Below are 15897 nucleotides of genomic sequence, written 5' to 3'. Positions count from 1 at the left end.
GTGAGAATCCAACTACCATAATATTTCCTGTCAGATATGCTTTAAAAAGCTGGGCATGGTGGTGCACAACTGTAATCCCAGGGCTCGAAAGGCTGAGGCAGCAGGATCGAATGTTCAAAGACAGCTTCAGCAACTTAGTGAGGCCCTACGCAACTCAGTGAGACCCTGTCTCTCAATAAAACATAAAAAAGGGCTGGGGATGTGGCTCAGTGATTAAGAGTCTCATATACAAAGAAATCAAAAAATTAGACAATAAGATAACAAATAACCCAATCAACAAATGGGCCAAGGACCTGAACAGACACTTCTCAGAGGAGGATATACAATCAATCAACAAGTACATGAAAAAATGCTCACCATCTCTAGCAGTCAGAGAAATGCAAATCAAAACCACCCTAAGATACCATCTCACTCCAGTAAGATTGGCAGCCATTAGGAAGTCAAACAACAACAAGTGCTGGCGAGGATGTGGGGAAAAGGGTACACTTGTACATTGTTGGTGGGACTGCAAATTGGTGCAGCCAATTTGGAAAGCAGTATGGAGATTTCTTGGAAAGCTGGGAATGGAACCACCATTTGACCCAGCTATTCCCCTTCTCCGTCTATTCCCTAAAGACCTAAAAAGAGCATGCTACAGGGACGCTGCTACATCGATGTTCATAGCAGCACAGTTCACAATAGCAAGACTGTGGAAGCAACCTAGATGTCCTTCAATAGACGAATGGATAAAAAAAAAAAATGTGGCATTTATACACAATGGAGTATTACTCTGCATTAAAAAGTGACAAAATCATAGAATTTGGAGGGAAATGGATGGCATTAGAGCAGATTATGCTAAGTGAAGCTAGCCAATCCCTAAAAAACAAATGCCAAATGTCTTATTTGATATAAGGAGAGTAAGAACAGAGTAGGGACGAAGAGCATGAGAAGAAGATTAACATTAAACAGGGATGAGAGGTGGGAGGGAAAGGGAGAGAGAAGGGAAATTGCATGGAAATGGAAGGAGACCCTCAGGGTTATACAAAATTACATACAAGAGGAAGTGAGGGGAAAGGGAAAAATAATACAAGGGGGGAAAAATGAATTACAGTAGAGGGGGTAGAGAGAGAAGAGGGGAGGGGAAGGGAGGGGAGTGGGGATAGTAGAGGATAGGAAAGGCAGCAGAATACAACAGACACGAGTATGGCAATATGTAAATCAATGGAAGTGTAACTAATGTGATTCTGCAATCTGTATACGGGATAAAAATGGGAGTTCATAACCCACTTGAATCAAAGTGTGAAATATGATATATCAAGAACTATGTAATGTTTTGAACAACCAACAATAAAAAAAAAAAGAGTCTCTGGGTTCAATTTGGGGTAAAAAAAAATGCCTTTAAAATTCCAAAAGGAATATGAGTTATATGTAAACTGCAGGTCAAACCAGCAGTCAGTTCTACAAGGAAAATGTATCATGTGTGCACTCAAACTTAAATATGACTCAGGGGATTACTTGAGAAAAGCAGAGGAATATAAGAATGAGGTTTCAAAAAAAAATGGGATTGGGGGCAGTGGAGTGGCTCAATGGTAGAGCACAGGATTCAATTCCCACCACTGCAAAACAAAAAGCTTGAGATGAAAACAAGTGTAAAGAAGGGCTAGCTGAGGGAAATTAAAAGACAAAGCTCTGAACCTCAACAACTGCATGGCAGGGGTAAATAACTAGAATTTTTTTCTTTCTCTATAGATTTGATTGCAGTCCTCGGCAGTGATTAATATTTATATATCCACAATATGGTAAGTGCTATTTTTATTGGGTTTAATTATTCAGAAGTTCAAGCCTGGAAGACTTGACTGTAGTTCCGGAACAGAACGCAAATGTTATAAACCACGAGAGTGGAAAGGATGAAGTTCCTATGTATGGGTGTGGAAGAATACACTCTATGTAAAGAAGCAATGTAAGTTGCAGAAATATATATATACACACATACATATATATACACATATATATTATATATAATATATAAATGTGTATATATGTAACATTATAATATATATATACATATATACTATAATGTTTTGTTTTAATATATAAAAATATAAACATGAAATATATTTTAATGTTTTATACATATATATATTATATACATGGCAAAACACCTGGAAAATATTCATTCATTTTTCATTTTCTACAATTCTGTAGTTTTTTGAAATGTTAGATGCATGGATAATGTTTGCAATTATTTTTAAATAATAAAATATTAAGGATTTACTTAGGTTTTTGGCCTGCCTAGGAGACTTAAAGCTCTTCTAAGGACCCTGAGTAAAAGTAACCAAATTGAGTATAAAAAAAAAAAACAATAAAACCCTACATTTTGTGGAGGCCTCAGTCTAAAGCTAAACAACCTCAACTATTCTAACTCATCCAAAACCAAGAACTTCCACAGACCAAAAACCAACGAAAGATCAACACTGCCACCTATTGAGGATGTACTGAAGAATAGGCTAACCTGGAAAGAGTTTTTGTTTTTTACATGATAATACCTTCTGAGATCTTCAGAAACAGGTTATCTGGGTTATCTTCCACCAGGGACCTTGGGTCAAGAGCAGAGGAAGAAATCAGGGTCTTCCTGAGAGATGCTTGGGAATGTATGGGTGACAGCTGAAGAAACAGAGACTGTTCACCCCATTAAAAACCCCACCCAAGGGACATGGTTTCAAATTTCTGACAGGGCTATGTCAGGGCAAAGGCTTAGCATGTGGTACCCAGGAGGACGTGTGGGGAGAAGCAATAGGGTGACATATTTTTCTCTGCTAGAAAGAATTAAATAATGATTACATTCCAAAAATAGCATTATGTTACCGAAAAAGTGAATTTGTCCTACTTACTGAAAATGTATGAACAGGCAACGTGACCTTCCATTCTGGAAAGGATGTTTGCTTTTTTAAAGGAACTAAGATTCCAGGGCTTCAGAATACATGCATGTATTCAACAGGTACTTACTGGTGTCTTCTATTACTTTGGGTTCTGTGCAAGAACCCTTCCCAGAGTCACAGATCCCAGTAGAAAAGCTTCTGGAATGACTCAAACATAACTAAGGTGCCAAGGACTCCCAGAGGAATCAAACTACATACTTGGTGAGCCATCCTGCAAAACTCAGCCTGTGTTTGGCAAGCCCTGGATTTCCATATCACACCTCCATGTTTAAAACACATTCATTCAAAACTCACGCCCTACAGTCTGATGAACCAAACTTTTGCTCTTTTTATAAGTAAAAGACTGAAAATATAAATATCCCAATAAGATCAAAATAGGCTTCACTAACTTTTTTGGTTTAAAAAAAGAAATATAGATTCAAATCTATATTAAAATCACAAAATAGTAGAGCTAGAAAGACTTCCCAACTCAGCTGGTACACTAAGCTTCATATGCTGGGCTGAGAATGATGGAAATAAGAATTCTAATCATTTTTTATTTGGGAGAACATATGAGAAAAGAAATAAGGAGGCAAATAACATGTATGGAATTTGTAATATAGTCAATGCTAAAGGGTAGTAAGAAGGTAAAAATGCTCTTTCATTTAAATAACCAGAAAGGTCCCACACTTTCATCTTTCTTTAAAGGTTTTGACTAAGGAGAGCTGTTGTTTTAATTTTAAACACCAAGTATGAGAAAAATACAAACTAGTAAAATGAAAGTAGTTCATGGAATAAATAAAAAGCTCACAATAGCAAGGTGAACGGAGATCCGTGGGCAATAAGGAAGGAAATAAGAAATCTGATGGAGAACCTACCACTGCCACCCAATTGAACAAGCAAAAAACAAAACAGCACCCTGCAAACAAACAAAATCCCTCAAAACAAAAGACAAAAAGACTGGAGGGGAAGCTGGGGTGAGGCGTGCCTTCATGAGCAGTTTAATAAAGACCTTACTTTCACCCCTTACCTGGTGGTGAAGGACTCTGATTCTACCCAGTGTCCATCTCCATAGCAGCATCTTGTCAGATGGGTTCATATTTATTTAGGATTCCTTTACCTGAGGTTCATTCATTCAATGAGCGCTTCTTCCTGCTTTGAGCCCAGTCCTGGGCCAGGCTAGAAGGTTCAGGGAAATACAGACAAGCTTCTTGATCTCCGGGCATTTGTATCTAATTGTAGCAACAGTCTCAGAAACAGCAAGAATGAAAAATTAATATAGTGCAAGGGCTTGGTGGGGAGCGTGTCTACAATATGACATCAGAATCAGAGCATGTTGGGGAACCATTCAGAAGATGCCCCCCCCCCGGAAGTGGTATTGTGGTTCTCACAGAGCACCCCAAACAAGCCAGGTTCCCTCAGAACCCAAGGATCCAGCACCCAAGTGATCACTGAACCTGTTTTGTTAATTCACAGGCAATGAAGTGCAATTAGAAGGTGTTGGTGAGCCAAGTGATTTGGTAATCTGTGGGGGATCTGTGATCTACCAAGGCTGGACAGGAATTCAGAGGAAATTCCCTTTAGGGTGAGCCCAGGGGAGGATTCACAGGAGCTGGAGTGGGAAGCGCAGCAATGGGCAGAGCCTGAGCAGAGGGCAGGGAGCAGGTGTGTGGGAACAGGAGAGTTACTCAGTCTGACTGGCACATAACAGGGGGGTGGGAAGAATGGCCAAAAAGTAGTTTTATGTTTCTTTAACAGGTCTCTTGGAGTATAATTTACACACGGTAAAATCTACCATTTCCTGTGCACAATGAATGATGTATAGTAAATTTATTAGAGTTGTGCATCCACCACCCAAATCAAGTTTTAGAATATACCCATCACCTGAAAAAGTCCCCTCCCACCTGTGTACAGTCTCTTTGTTCTCTTTCTTCCACTTAGCATAATGGTAAAGTCCAGGGGTTATCACCCCAAAATATAGCACCCTGGAATGCTGGTTATTTTTAATTAAAGGAGTTCAGAGAATAACAGAAGCTTTTCTTTCTTTGTCTGTTTAATGTCCAGACCCACCAAAAAAAAAAGGACCACTGTTAGCCTGTTAGCATAACTATAGGCTGGTCCAACAGTTAAGTCAAGCTAACTCCATTCTGCTCAGACATCTCACCCTGCACACCCCTTCCTCTTCCTGCAAGAGCCCACTCACAAACAAGTTGACACCTTCACACACCTGCACCCTGACACTTGCAGATGCTAGCCTACTTTCTGAGTATCTATAGGGGGTGACAGTTCTAAGAAATTAATGACAGTGCACTTACCCCTCCTGCCCCCGGTTTTCGTTTGTGGTTTTTGGGGTCTTGAAGCCTGCTCTCCACCTGCAATAGCAAGGGCTAAAGGGAAGTGCTGCTGTTTCTCCCTGGGTGAGAAAGCCTGTCAGATGTCAGACAATAAATCTGCTTTTGGCTTCGTCCTTGGTGTGTCTGAATGGTCAGTCCTGCATCCAGTTTCCTTTCAATCACTAGTCCTTTTCCTGAGTTTTTAAGTAACGAAACAGGCATGAACCTCCACACCCAGTTAATATTGCTTTCTACATCAATTCACCAGCTGATGAACATTTAGATTATAGCATTATTCATAATACATACAAATAATAACATTTACATACAAACCTTTAACATATATTCATCTTTCTTTTTTTAAATATTTTATTTTTAGTTTTCAGTGGACTCAACATCTTTATTTTATTTTTATGTGGAGAATCGAACCCAGCAGGCGAGCACGTTACAGCTCGAGCCACATCCCCAACCCTATATATTCATCTTTCTTGAATTAGAGCTTGCCAGATTCAGCAAGATAAAGCACAGGATGCCCAATTAAATTTAAATGTCACATGAATAACAATTTTTTTTTTAGTGTAAGTATATTCCTATTCAATACTTGGGACATATTTATACTAAACGATTATGTGGTCTTTATCTGATATTCAAATTTAACTAGGCATCTTGAACTTTATCTAGCAATTCTATTGTGCATAGATACCTAGTAACTGAATTGCTGGGTCATAAAATAGGTTCATATTTAACTTTTTAAAGAATCGCCAATTTGTTTTCCCAAGGGCCTATATATATACCACTAGACACTCCAGCGATGTGTGAGGAATTATTGTCAGCCTCCCTAACACTTGGTATTTATTGTATTCTTTTTAAAAAATAACCATTCTAGCCAGGTGCAGTGGCACATTCTTGTTCTCCCAGCAGCTCAGGAGGCTGAGGCAGGAGGATTAAGAGTTGAAAGCCGGGCTGGAGATGTGGCTCAGCGGTAGCGCGCTCGCCTGGCATGCGTGCGGCCCGGGTTCGATCCTCAGCACCACATACCAACAAAGATGTTGTGTCCGCCGAGAACTAAAAAATAAATATTAAAAAAAATTCTCTCTCTCTCTCTTTAAAAAAAAAAAAAAAAAGAGTTGAAAGCCAGCCTTAGCAAGGCCCTAAGAACCTGAGACCCTGTCTCAAAATAAAAAACAAAAAGGGGGATGTTGCTCATTGAGTAACCCCTCTGGGTTCTGGGGAGTTACCAAAACAAGCAAACAAAATACAAAAACAACCTAATGTGTGTGTTTTCTTTTTGTGGTTTTAATTTCATTAAGTCTTTATAAGGAACTGTTTATTGGACATTCATTTTTTTTCTTGAGAAAATGTCTTATGAAATCTTTGGAGCAGTTTTTAATTGGGTTATTTGTCTTATTGATTTGCAAAAGTGCTTTATATATTCTGTAAACAAATCTTTTTATATAATTTGCAAATACTTTCCCAATCTTTGACTCTAATGGTAAAGAGGTAAGGATCTCTCTTTCTTTTTAAATACAGGTTCCTACTGTTCCAGCACCATTTATTGAAAAGATTATCATTTCTCCAATTGAATTATCTTGGCATGAATGTCAAAATTTATCACAATCTTCCTCAGATTAAGGTTAATAAAATTCCAATAAAATAACCCTTGTTCCAGTATTGCTCCATCTCCTGTGCCCTCTGTTGTGCCACATTATACATCACATCTATGTTGTAAAGCCAACAATATAGTTTTATTGCTTTATGCGACTTAATGCCACTTAAAGAAAACATATTTGCTGTTAGGTAGATTCCCATTCTCCATTACTTAATCAAACTCCAATCTTGGGACTGCTGTGAAAGGACTTTGCAGATAAAACTGAGGTTACTAACTAGAAAGACCATCCTAACATGAGCCCTTAAAAGCAGAAGAGCAAAGCACAAGAAGCAAAGAGAGAGATGATGGAAGAGAGAAGCAGAGGAGAGATGAGGCCAAAGGGTGATCAGAGAAAGGAAATGTGTGAAGGACTCAACCAACTGCAACAGGCTTTAGGGATGGAGGAGGGAGCCACTAAGAGGCAACAGTCAGCAAGGAAATGGGACATCCCAGTCCTGCAACTTCAGGAAATTGAATGCATTTTGAAAACAAACTGAATGAGCTTGGAAGCTTATTCATCCCAAGCTTCCAGAAAAGACTGCAGCCACTGGCACTTGGGAAAAAAAGTAATTTATTTGCATTGCTTTCATTTTCTACTGTAGTGTTAGGACTTAAGCTTCACTCAGCTTCACTCTTCTATTTTCTATTTACAGTTCATTTGGAATATTACTACAAATACAATATACAATATTAAAAAACTTATGGGGAAATGCAGTTTATGTTTTCTCTCCTCTTTACAGGCTTTTCAAAATCATTCAACTTAAATGAAAATTTATATGGACATTTCTGTACATATCTGAAAGCGCAGAGACTACACTGATAAAGTCAAAAGAATTCTGCACAAATACAATAAAATACAGAAAACAAAAAGTACAGATGATGTTATTTGGGGTACAAATATAAACAATACAGTACCATTTGAATTTAGCAACTTAATACCCATACTTTATAGAAATAAAACTGCAAACCTGGAGAATGCTCTGACAAATATTAAACATTATATACACAATGAGGTAAATGTACCTTGGTCTCTTGAGAGGTAATTTAAGTTTAAAGCAATTGACATTTTGAAGCATCTCCTTGACATATAAAGAAATATAAAACACCCTATTCCATTGGCACAACGTGAAAAAAGGGATATCAAAACACGGTTCATGATATTTAATTCACAAATCTTGTTAAAAATAAAAACAAATTCATTGAAGTTTGTAAATTTTAAGTAACAGGTTGAATGTTATTAATCATATTTTTAAAAGTTTCCATTTAAAAATAAGATTGCATAATGGGACTGAAAATAGTGTACTGACAGTCCTCATGGTGTCTTAGGAGTCCAGCATTCCCAGAGAGAGGGCCCACAAGTATTCTTGCATTCCAAAACACAGAAGCTGCAATACATGTGTGGAGCTATCCTAATCTTTAGGATCTCAAAATAACTGAATATTTTCTGCCTTGCTGTAACAGAACCTTATTTGGAGTATCCACCATTTGGAGCCAGAACACTGTGACAATCAAGAAACAAAACAGTTGATTTACAATCATTCTTCGGTACATGGATAAAAACAACCTTTTGATGGCTAATATGATACTAATTTTGTTGTGCATGTTAATCAGCACTTTTTCATTTGTTTTACAAAAAGTCTCTGACACTTCTCAAACATGAGGGGAAAAAAAGTAACTCACCCATGGACTTCAAATTGGCCAAGTGACCATTTAAATTTTACAGTAAGAAGTGAAATCTGGATTTCTTAATGGTGTGGCACTGTTCACTGACTCAAGGCACTTCTTGAGCACTATTGTTACAGCAGAATTACAGGCTCGGCTCTTCAGGCTTTACTGTCCTACAAAGGACATGAGTGGCCACTGTTTCTGGCACAACTCCCACTGTCACAGCTGCCACCTTGCTGTCACTCTACTTAGCTAAAATTAATGCAGGAACATCCTAAGCCTCATCCACTCATCCCTGCCACATCCAGTGACTCAAGGAAATGGAAGTATGTCCCACAACTTTCATCAACCACCTCACTCCAGGTCTCAAAAGCGACTCTCCAGTCAAAAGGGTAGGGAGCAGTGGCCAGCAGGAAGGCAGGCTGGAAGAAAGAGAACTGAAGATAGGGAGGAAGGACCAGGGATGTCGACGCCCCATTATGTCATTCTTTCCCACTCTCACTCCTCAAGGTACTGACAAGACAATGTGGGCAAGTGATTTTCTAGAAGATATTTTTTAGCCTGCTAAATCTTGGAGGGTGAGCATTTAGCACAGGCAGTATAAACAAAGGACTATGTTTCTAAATGACACAAGTATTACTTCAGCCAAATTTATCTGAAGTTATGACCTATCTCATCTTTTAATATTACTTTCATTTTCAATATTACTTAACTGGGGTTCATCAAGCTGTCCCTAGGCAAAAAAGAAATTAGCTGCAGTAATATGTAAACTCAATTTAGAACTAAATTTCAACTTAAAAAAAAATTCCCTGATTCATCAAAAGTACATTTTATCCACTTAGGCAAGAATAGTATGACTCAATTTTTGATGTTATCTTTACTAAAAGTTGATTATCTTATTTGAAAGTGAGAAATCATGTATTACAACTTTAATTCAACCAACTTTTGGTACACTCTTAAAATTATATAAAAATAGTTTTGTGATAAAATGTGTTGGTCCCTGGATTTCATAAAGCAGATCTTGTAAGCTTAGAAAAGGCCAAGACAAAAACAAAAACAAGAAAACCTAGTACCTGATCATAGAGCTAGAGAATATTAAACAGGTAATATAACTCAACTATAAAAACAAACCTCTCAAAATTATTCATTTACTTCAATAAAATCATAGTAACTACAGGAAAAAACCCTCAAATTTGTGGTCAAAGTATTAGCCTCTAAGCACATTTTCCCCGGGATGTTTTTAAACACATGAAATTTACACTAAGTTCCTATGGAATATGTCATTCATTCTAAAATTACTTTGGTTTTAAGACCAAATAGTCTTTCAAATTTATTCTATGTATAAGGAGAAGACATTATCAGAATGCAACTCATTCAGTGTAAATAACCACAATCTTTCTGACCAAAATACTGTGAAGGTTATTGTGACCCTCTTCTCAGGGACAGCACTACAAGGTCAGTTCCCCTCTTAGCTATGAGATAGTTTTCCCCCCTCAGAATAAGATCACAGTGATAAGAAAGACTCTGCAAACTGTAAAATCCCTACAAAGAGACTTTACAGTACTAGAAGTAAAAACCATTTGTTACAAGATAGTTCCAACTTCACTTGACAAGACCATGAAAAGTTTACTTTAAACATTTAATTTGACTGAAAACATCTGTAAATGGAAAACCTACTCAGTGTCCATTAGTTACCAGCTCTCCCAATATCAAGGTGCACTGAATTCATTATATAACCATGTAAATTAAGCAGTTGCAATATCTGCACGTATGAGATAAGGAAAGACTGAATTAAAAGCTGCCTTCCTCAAAGTGTAGCAAGACCTCCAATCTACACTAACTCTAACCTCACAAAAACAGGAATCCACTGAACACTTACACCTACAAAACAAATGTGACTGTTGTACCCATCTGTTGTCTATTCAAATTATTAACTACATTTGCCTTCCTAGAAAAAGGTCTATTATTTAACATCAACCATATTCTAATTTAAATGTAATTCATTTCTTAAAAAAATAACACTGTCTTTGATCAAATAAAGAACAAAATGGCTTACAGAATACCACACAACTTCTCACAAGAGCTAGACAAACTTTCCCTTATAGAAAATGAGTCTGAATGCTATCAAGATTAAGTTAAAGCACTGTGAGCATCTCGAGTGCCGCTTGAATGTTTAAAGTACACTCAGACCACACAACTCAACTGCAAAAGCTAGAGGTGAGATTACTCCAACATGACCATGGAACAACTGATTTCATGACACTGCATTTCTTTAGTGGTTCAAGCACATTTTGGTAGGAGAAGGCATTTTCAAAATGGAATACCCAATGACATATCACAAAAACCCTTCCAAAAAACAAAATAGAAAAGGTTTGGGTTACCCAGATAAATAAACTTTTTAAATTCAAACACTATAGGATTTAACAAACAAACTTTAAGCAATTCTACTCATTTCCATTTGAAAGACATAGAAGTGGCACTTACTGGTATAGTACAATCCCTTTTGAAGGCATGTAATGTTCTGAATATGTGAAAGAACAACAGTGTACAAAATATAATTGCATAAATTATGTTCCTCATCCCTATATGAGGTCATTTTTAGACTCAAGAGTTAAGTATTAGTTTTAAGATCCTGAAAAATTATAGAACAGTACATTCAAAGTCTGAATCAAGGAAACTCTTTAGTGGTTCAGAATCCTCTGAGAATGTACTAACCAGGAGTAAATCACTTTCTTTAAAAATAAGAAATGTTTCATATAACCCAACAATCCAGTTCCTTTAACCTTACATATGATCTTCAGCACAGCAGAGTTACCTAAAGTTAAGACCAGCAATATTCTTTAAAAAAAAAAACAAAACAAGTTTTGTTAATCAAAAATAAAGATAGACTACACAACATTTTATAACTGTCCTGGGAAAGAATAGTTCATAGTGCACAGAAAGGACCCAAGTGGCTGTTTCCTGGGTCCAAAGAATCCTGGGAAGTTTTTAATCAATCTTATATACTGTTGCAAAAGGAAGCAATATCCTTCCGTTCCCTCTCAGTGAGGTAGAACAATTGACCTCCCAAACGAGAACCCAGGAGCAGATCTGAAGAAAAAAGCAGAGTTCAGGCAAAGTTGTAGAATTACATTTTGATGCCTTCCTGTTGACTGAGTTGTGACAATGTCTTCTTAATCCGTAAGGCTGTCAGCCTAGCTGCTCCATTGGCATACCAACATTCTCTCATGATTTTAGCCATCACTCTCAAGGCCTAAGAAAAAAATATAAGAAAAATAATTAATGCATGCACCACTTTTCCATCCATCTAGATCAGTTATTTATTTACTTACTTGGGCAGAGGGGACGACACCCAAGGCCTTGCACATGTTAGGCAAGCATTCTACCATTGAGCTACATCCCCAGCCTCTTTTTAATTTCTTGAAACAAGGGTCTTGCCCAGGCTAGTCTTAAATTTATGATCCTCCTGCCTTAGCCCCCTAAGTAGCTGGGATTACAGGCACGCACCACCACATTTGGCCAGGAAAGGCATCTTTACCTACAAAATCTCCTTTGAAATGACATATGTACAAGTTTTGGAGGGCATTATTTGTAATAGAAAGTGAATGAAAATGTCCTAAGTTTCTATCTATAGGGTACTGATGCCAACAGTTGGAAAGCATATGGGCAAGGGATAACTACTTGGTAGATCTAAAAAGGCTGAATCCTAAACCAGTGCTCCAGAAGGCAAAGCAGGAACTTGACTCACCTAGAGTCTCCCCAAAATTGAGAAATTCACTGCATGTTCACTGCATGAAATACCTCTAGGATGAAGTTCAGGATTTAAAAAAAAAAGGCAGGGGGAGGATCAGTTCAAAGTGTTAGAACCCAGGTACCTGCTCCATCCCCCATAACCTGGGCAGGTGGCTGCCCACCTCTACTCCAGCAGAAAACTAGAGGTATTGCCTATGTTTTGTTTTATTTTGTTTTAAATCTGAGAGAAAAAAACAGATTTCCAGCTTGAGGAACATGGAAGGCAGAAGTTTCATACTGGAAACATACTGAATGCTAAGACCATAAGCTTCTTCCCAGAAACATGGGTAGTCCCTATGTACAAATTCTTCCATGCAGGAGATTGCAAGAATCTTTTCTGGAAATCTGTGTAGCTTAAGAAGAAAGACCTAAAGAGACAGAATCAATAATTTCCCAAGGAAGCAACCCAGTGAGATCACCTAAAGAGCAGTGAATAAGCTCCATTCACATGTACAGTTTCCTATACCTTTTTAAACATGAAAGAAGTATGATCATACATTTGAGGAAAGTAACATGAAATGGAGAAACTGAAACAGACAAACAAAAAAAGCAACTTAGTGAAAACAAACTGGAGAGAGAGAGAGAATATATAAAAAAAATCAATCATTAGGGGCTGGGAATGTAGCTCAGTGATAGAGAGCTTGCCCTGCATGCATGAAGTAGCTTAAATTTCCAGTACCGAAAAACAAAAACAAAATTATTATTATCCTCAAAAAGATATTGTATCTATCATTGATAGTTGTTTTTGATTGGCTTCACACTTTATTTTCTCTCCATAGTCTCTTTACTCAAAATTGCTTTACATCCTCCCCAGTGTTTCTTTCAGTCCCGGTACTTCATATTAGATGTTTTCCTCTAATGTCTACTAATGAACAGGAGGAACATTCAGAGAATAAATGAGTGCTCCTGGAAATTAAAATATAAGAGCATAAATATAATAACAGAATGGAAGAACTGGAAGATGAACCTGATAAACTTCCCAGAACACAAAGAAGGAAAAAAAAAAAAAAGACTCAACTGATGAATGAGAAATTCAGAAAGAAAATGAGAGGGTTTCTTCAGGAGGTCTAACATTCAAGTAATGAAAACTAAAGAAACAGAAGAAAGGAAAATAGGAGAAAGCAACCTCACAAACTTTTCCTAGAAAAGAACATCTATTTCCAGATTAAAAGGGACCATGTGCCAGCACATACTCAAAAAATATTTAATGAATACCTACTATATATACCAGATACCATTTTTAGATGCTAGGAATATAGCAGTGAACAGATAGACAAAACCCTTGTCCTAAAGCAGTTTACAATCTAGGGAGCCAAACCACATAACAAACTACTATAAAATACGTGGCCAGTCAGATAGTAGTAAGTGCTAAGGAAAGAAATAAATTAGAGATAAAATGTCAGAAAGGAGGGTGCTACTTTAAATAGGTAGAAAGATAATGTCTCCCTGAGAAGGCAACATTTGAACAAAGACCTGAAAGAACAGAGTAAATGAATAAACCAAAAATAGGAAGACATGAGATCCAGGAAGGAGGATTCAATATAAAAGGCAAAGGGATTTCCAATATGAAAAATGAGGGTTATCCCAAGACGAAAGCGGCACAGTTGGGTCTTGAGAGCAACCAGTCCAGACTGCAAAGAGAATGAGTTTCATTTTCTTGAAATGAAACTATCAAGAAGAAATTTGTAAAACTCAGAATCTAAGTAAAGGATCGAACTAGCAATAAGTACAACGATAGCTAAAGAAATCGAGAAAAAAATTAAAATGACAGTGATCATATTGATTTAGTTGATGTGATAGTAAATGTAAATTATGTGTTAATATTAACTGACTTTTCTTCATACTTAAAAATCATTTAAAAATACTCACTCTAATTATTAGAGTGTATGAATACATCTAGTCTATAATTTGCAGTACCTAGAAGCAATTTTAAAAAGAAACTCATTTGTTAAACTATGTCAAAAGCCAACTCTTTTCTGGGCTGGACATATCATTTTGTTGGAGATAGCACTTTCTTTTGATAACAGAGGCTATGTGCAGTCCCACATTATTCTAAGATGTAAAATTAGCCAACAAAGTAATTAGCTTTTTATTCTTCCTAAGCTCTACAACTTCAAACCTAGAAAGCTATGCCCTGCTTCACTAATATCACAACAGTAATGGCTGGCAATTTTGAAAAGATTCAACACAATTTGAACCATGAGTTCTTTAAATTTACAACTAAGAAAACATTTCAAACTTTTTGTAATAGCTGAAGATGAGAGACTCTGACACTGATGGAAGCCATTTTCCCCAAAGTCCTAGTCATCTGGGCAAGCAGATGACCAAAATGCAAATTCTTCTGAAGCTGCTTTGCAATCCCCTCATCCAAGTTCCCCATTTTACAAAGGGACGTTCAGTTCCAGGGAAGCGAACTGGTCTGCCCAAAGTCCAACTATGAAACAGGAGCAGGCTTCTCTAGAATCCAGGTCTCTTAATTCTTGTCCCGTACTCAAAGCAATATTCTTGGCTGCCCTGGCTAAAAGGAGGCATTCATTTAAAAAGCAGGTGCCTTCCTTCATTTGGCAGATCTAACAATGTTCTAATAGGCTGGTGGCTACTGCAGTACTCCATGGTCTTTTTAAATGTGTTTAAAATTGAAAACAGAAAACCAAATTATTCTATTTTTACCCATGGTCTAACTATTATGAAAAAAAGAAAAGAGAATTCTTGTCTGCTTTCCTTAAAGAAAAGTACCAAATTTCCACTTACTAAGCAGAAGCAGTTTAGAAAAGGGCCTTATATTAAAAATCAATACTCACTTCACAGCTCTGCCATCTGTTTGGAATATTTGGCCTTAATTTCTGTTCACAAACTACTTTTCTCATTTCTTCAACTGACGGATCAGAAGGTACAAGATCATAATAAGGCAGCTGGTAATCTTCATGAATTCCTATATGGGCAAAAAAAAAAAAAAGTCTATTTTTAAGAATTTATTTAGCTAATGCCAAACCATTAGAAGTCTCTCCTAAGATGTCTATAACAGTTTCCCATTACTAAATCAGGTATGTAGAATAAGGCTCACAGTTTACCTTAAATCCATATATGCATCAACAATTCACCTCCCTGAGAACTGAGCCCATACCTTGAAATTCAACACTGCTGTGAGATTGGCAAAGGACATTTTTAATGATGATTAACTATGAGCCATGATGACTAGATTAACATTTTCCCCTATAACTGTACTGTACATTAAATGAGATTTCATTCTATGAGGACACAGTATCTTACTGGGTTACAGGTACTACTCTCTCAGTAAGATATGAATTCTACAAGGCAAGCATGAAGTATAAGTCCCTTACTTGCATCTTTAAATAACATGTCCTATTTGCTATAATACCAAGACATACTCTGTCCCTCACTGCCACAAAGACCTCAGGTCCTTCTAGGTTTTAGTCAAGCCTGGACCCCAAGTCTAAGAGACTATTTCTTGCATAAACACTAACAACTGTTTAATCTAAAGTGAAACCTAAAAGTTAAAATTATATTACTCTAAAAAATAATGTAACATGATAGTGACTGC

The 15897-nt window shown here is 37.0% G+C and overlaps 1 protein-coding gene across 2 annotated transcripts in view; it reads right to left on the bottom strand.

Annotated features, from left to right (window-relative positions):
* Positions 1 to 7453: 7453 nt before the first annotated feature.
* Tgfbr1 (transforming growth factor beta receptor 1) overlaps positions 7454 to 15897 on the bottom strand; it is a 57693-nt gene continuing 49249 nt past the window's right edge. For both annotated transcript variants that reach the window (XM_077797066.1, XM_077797067.1), the window contains exons 8-9: positions 15137 to 15267; positions 7454 to 11796 (exon numbers count right to left, since the gene is read on the bottom strand). In XM_077797066.1, coding sequence (XP_077653192.1) covers positions 11671 to 11796; positions 15137 to 15267 — 257 coding nt within the window. In that variant the 3' untranslated portion in view covers positions 7454 to 11670. The remainder of the gene's footprint in view (positions 11797 to 15136; positions 15268 to 15897) is intronic.

Source organism: Urocitellus parryii, chromosome 4 (assembly GCF_045843805.1).
Source record: "Urocitellus parryii isolate mUroPar1 chromosome 4, mUroPar1.hap1, whole genome shotgun sequence".
Lineage (NCBI taxonomy): Eukaryota > Metazoa > Chordata > Mammalia > Rodentia > Sciuridae > Urocitellus > Urocitellus parryii.
The sequence above is the reverse complement of the archived record's forward strand: the minus strand, read 5'-3'. Positions and strand labels throughout refer to the sequence as shown.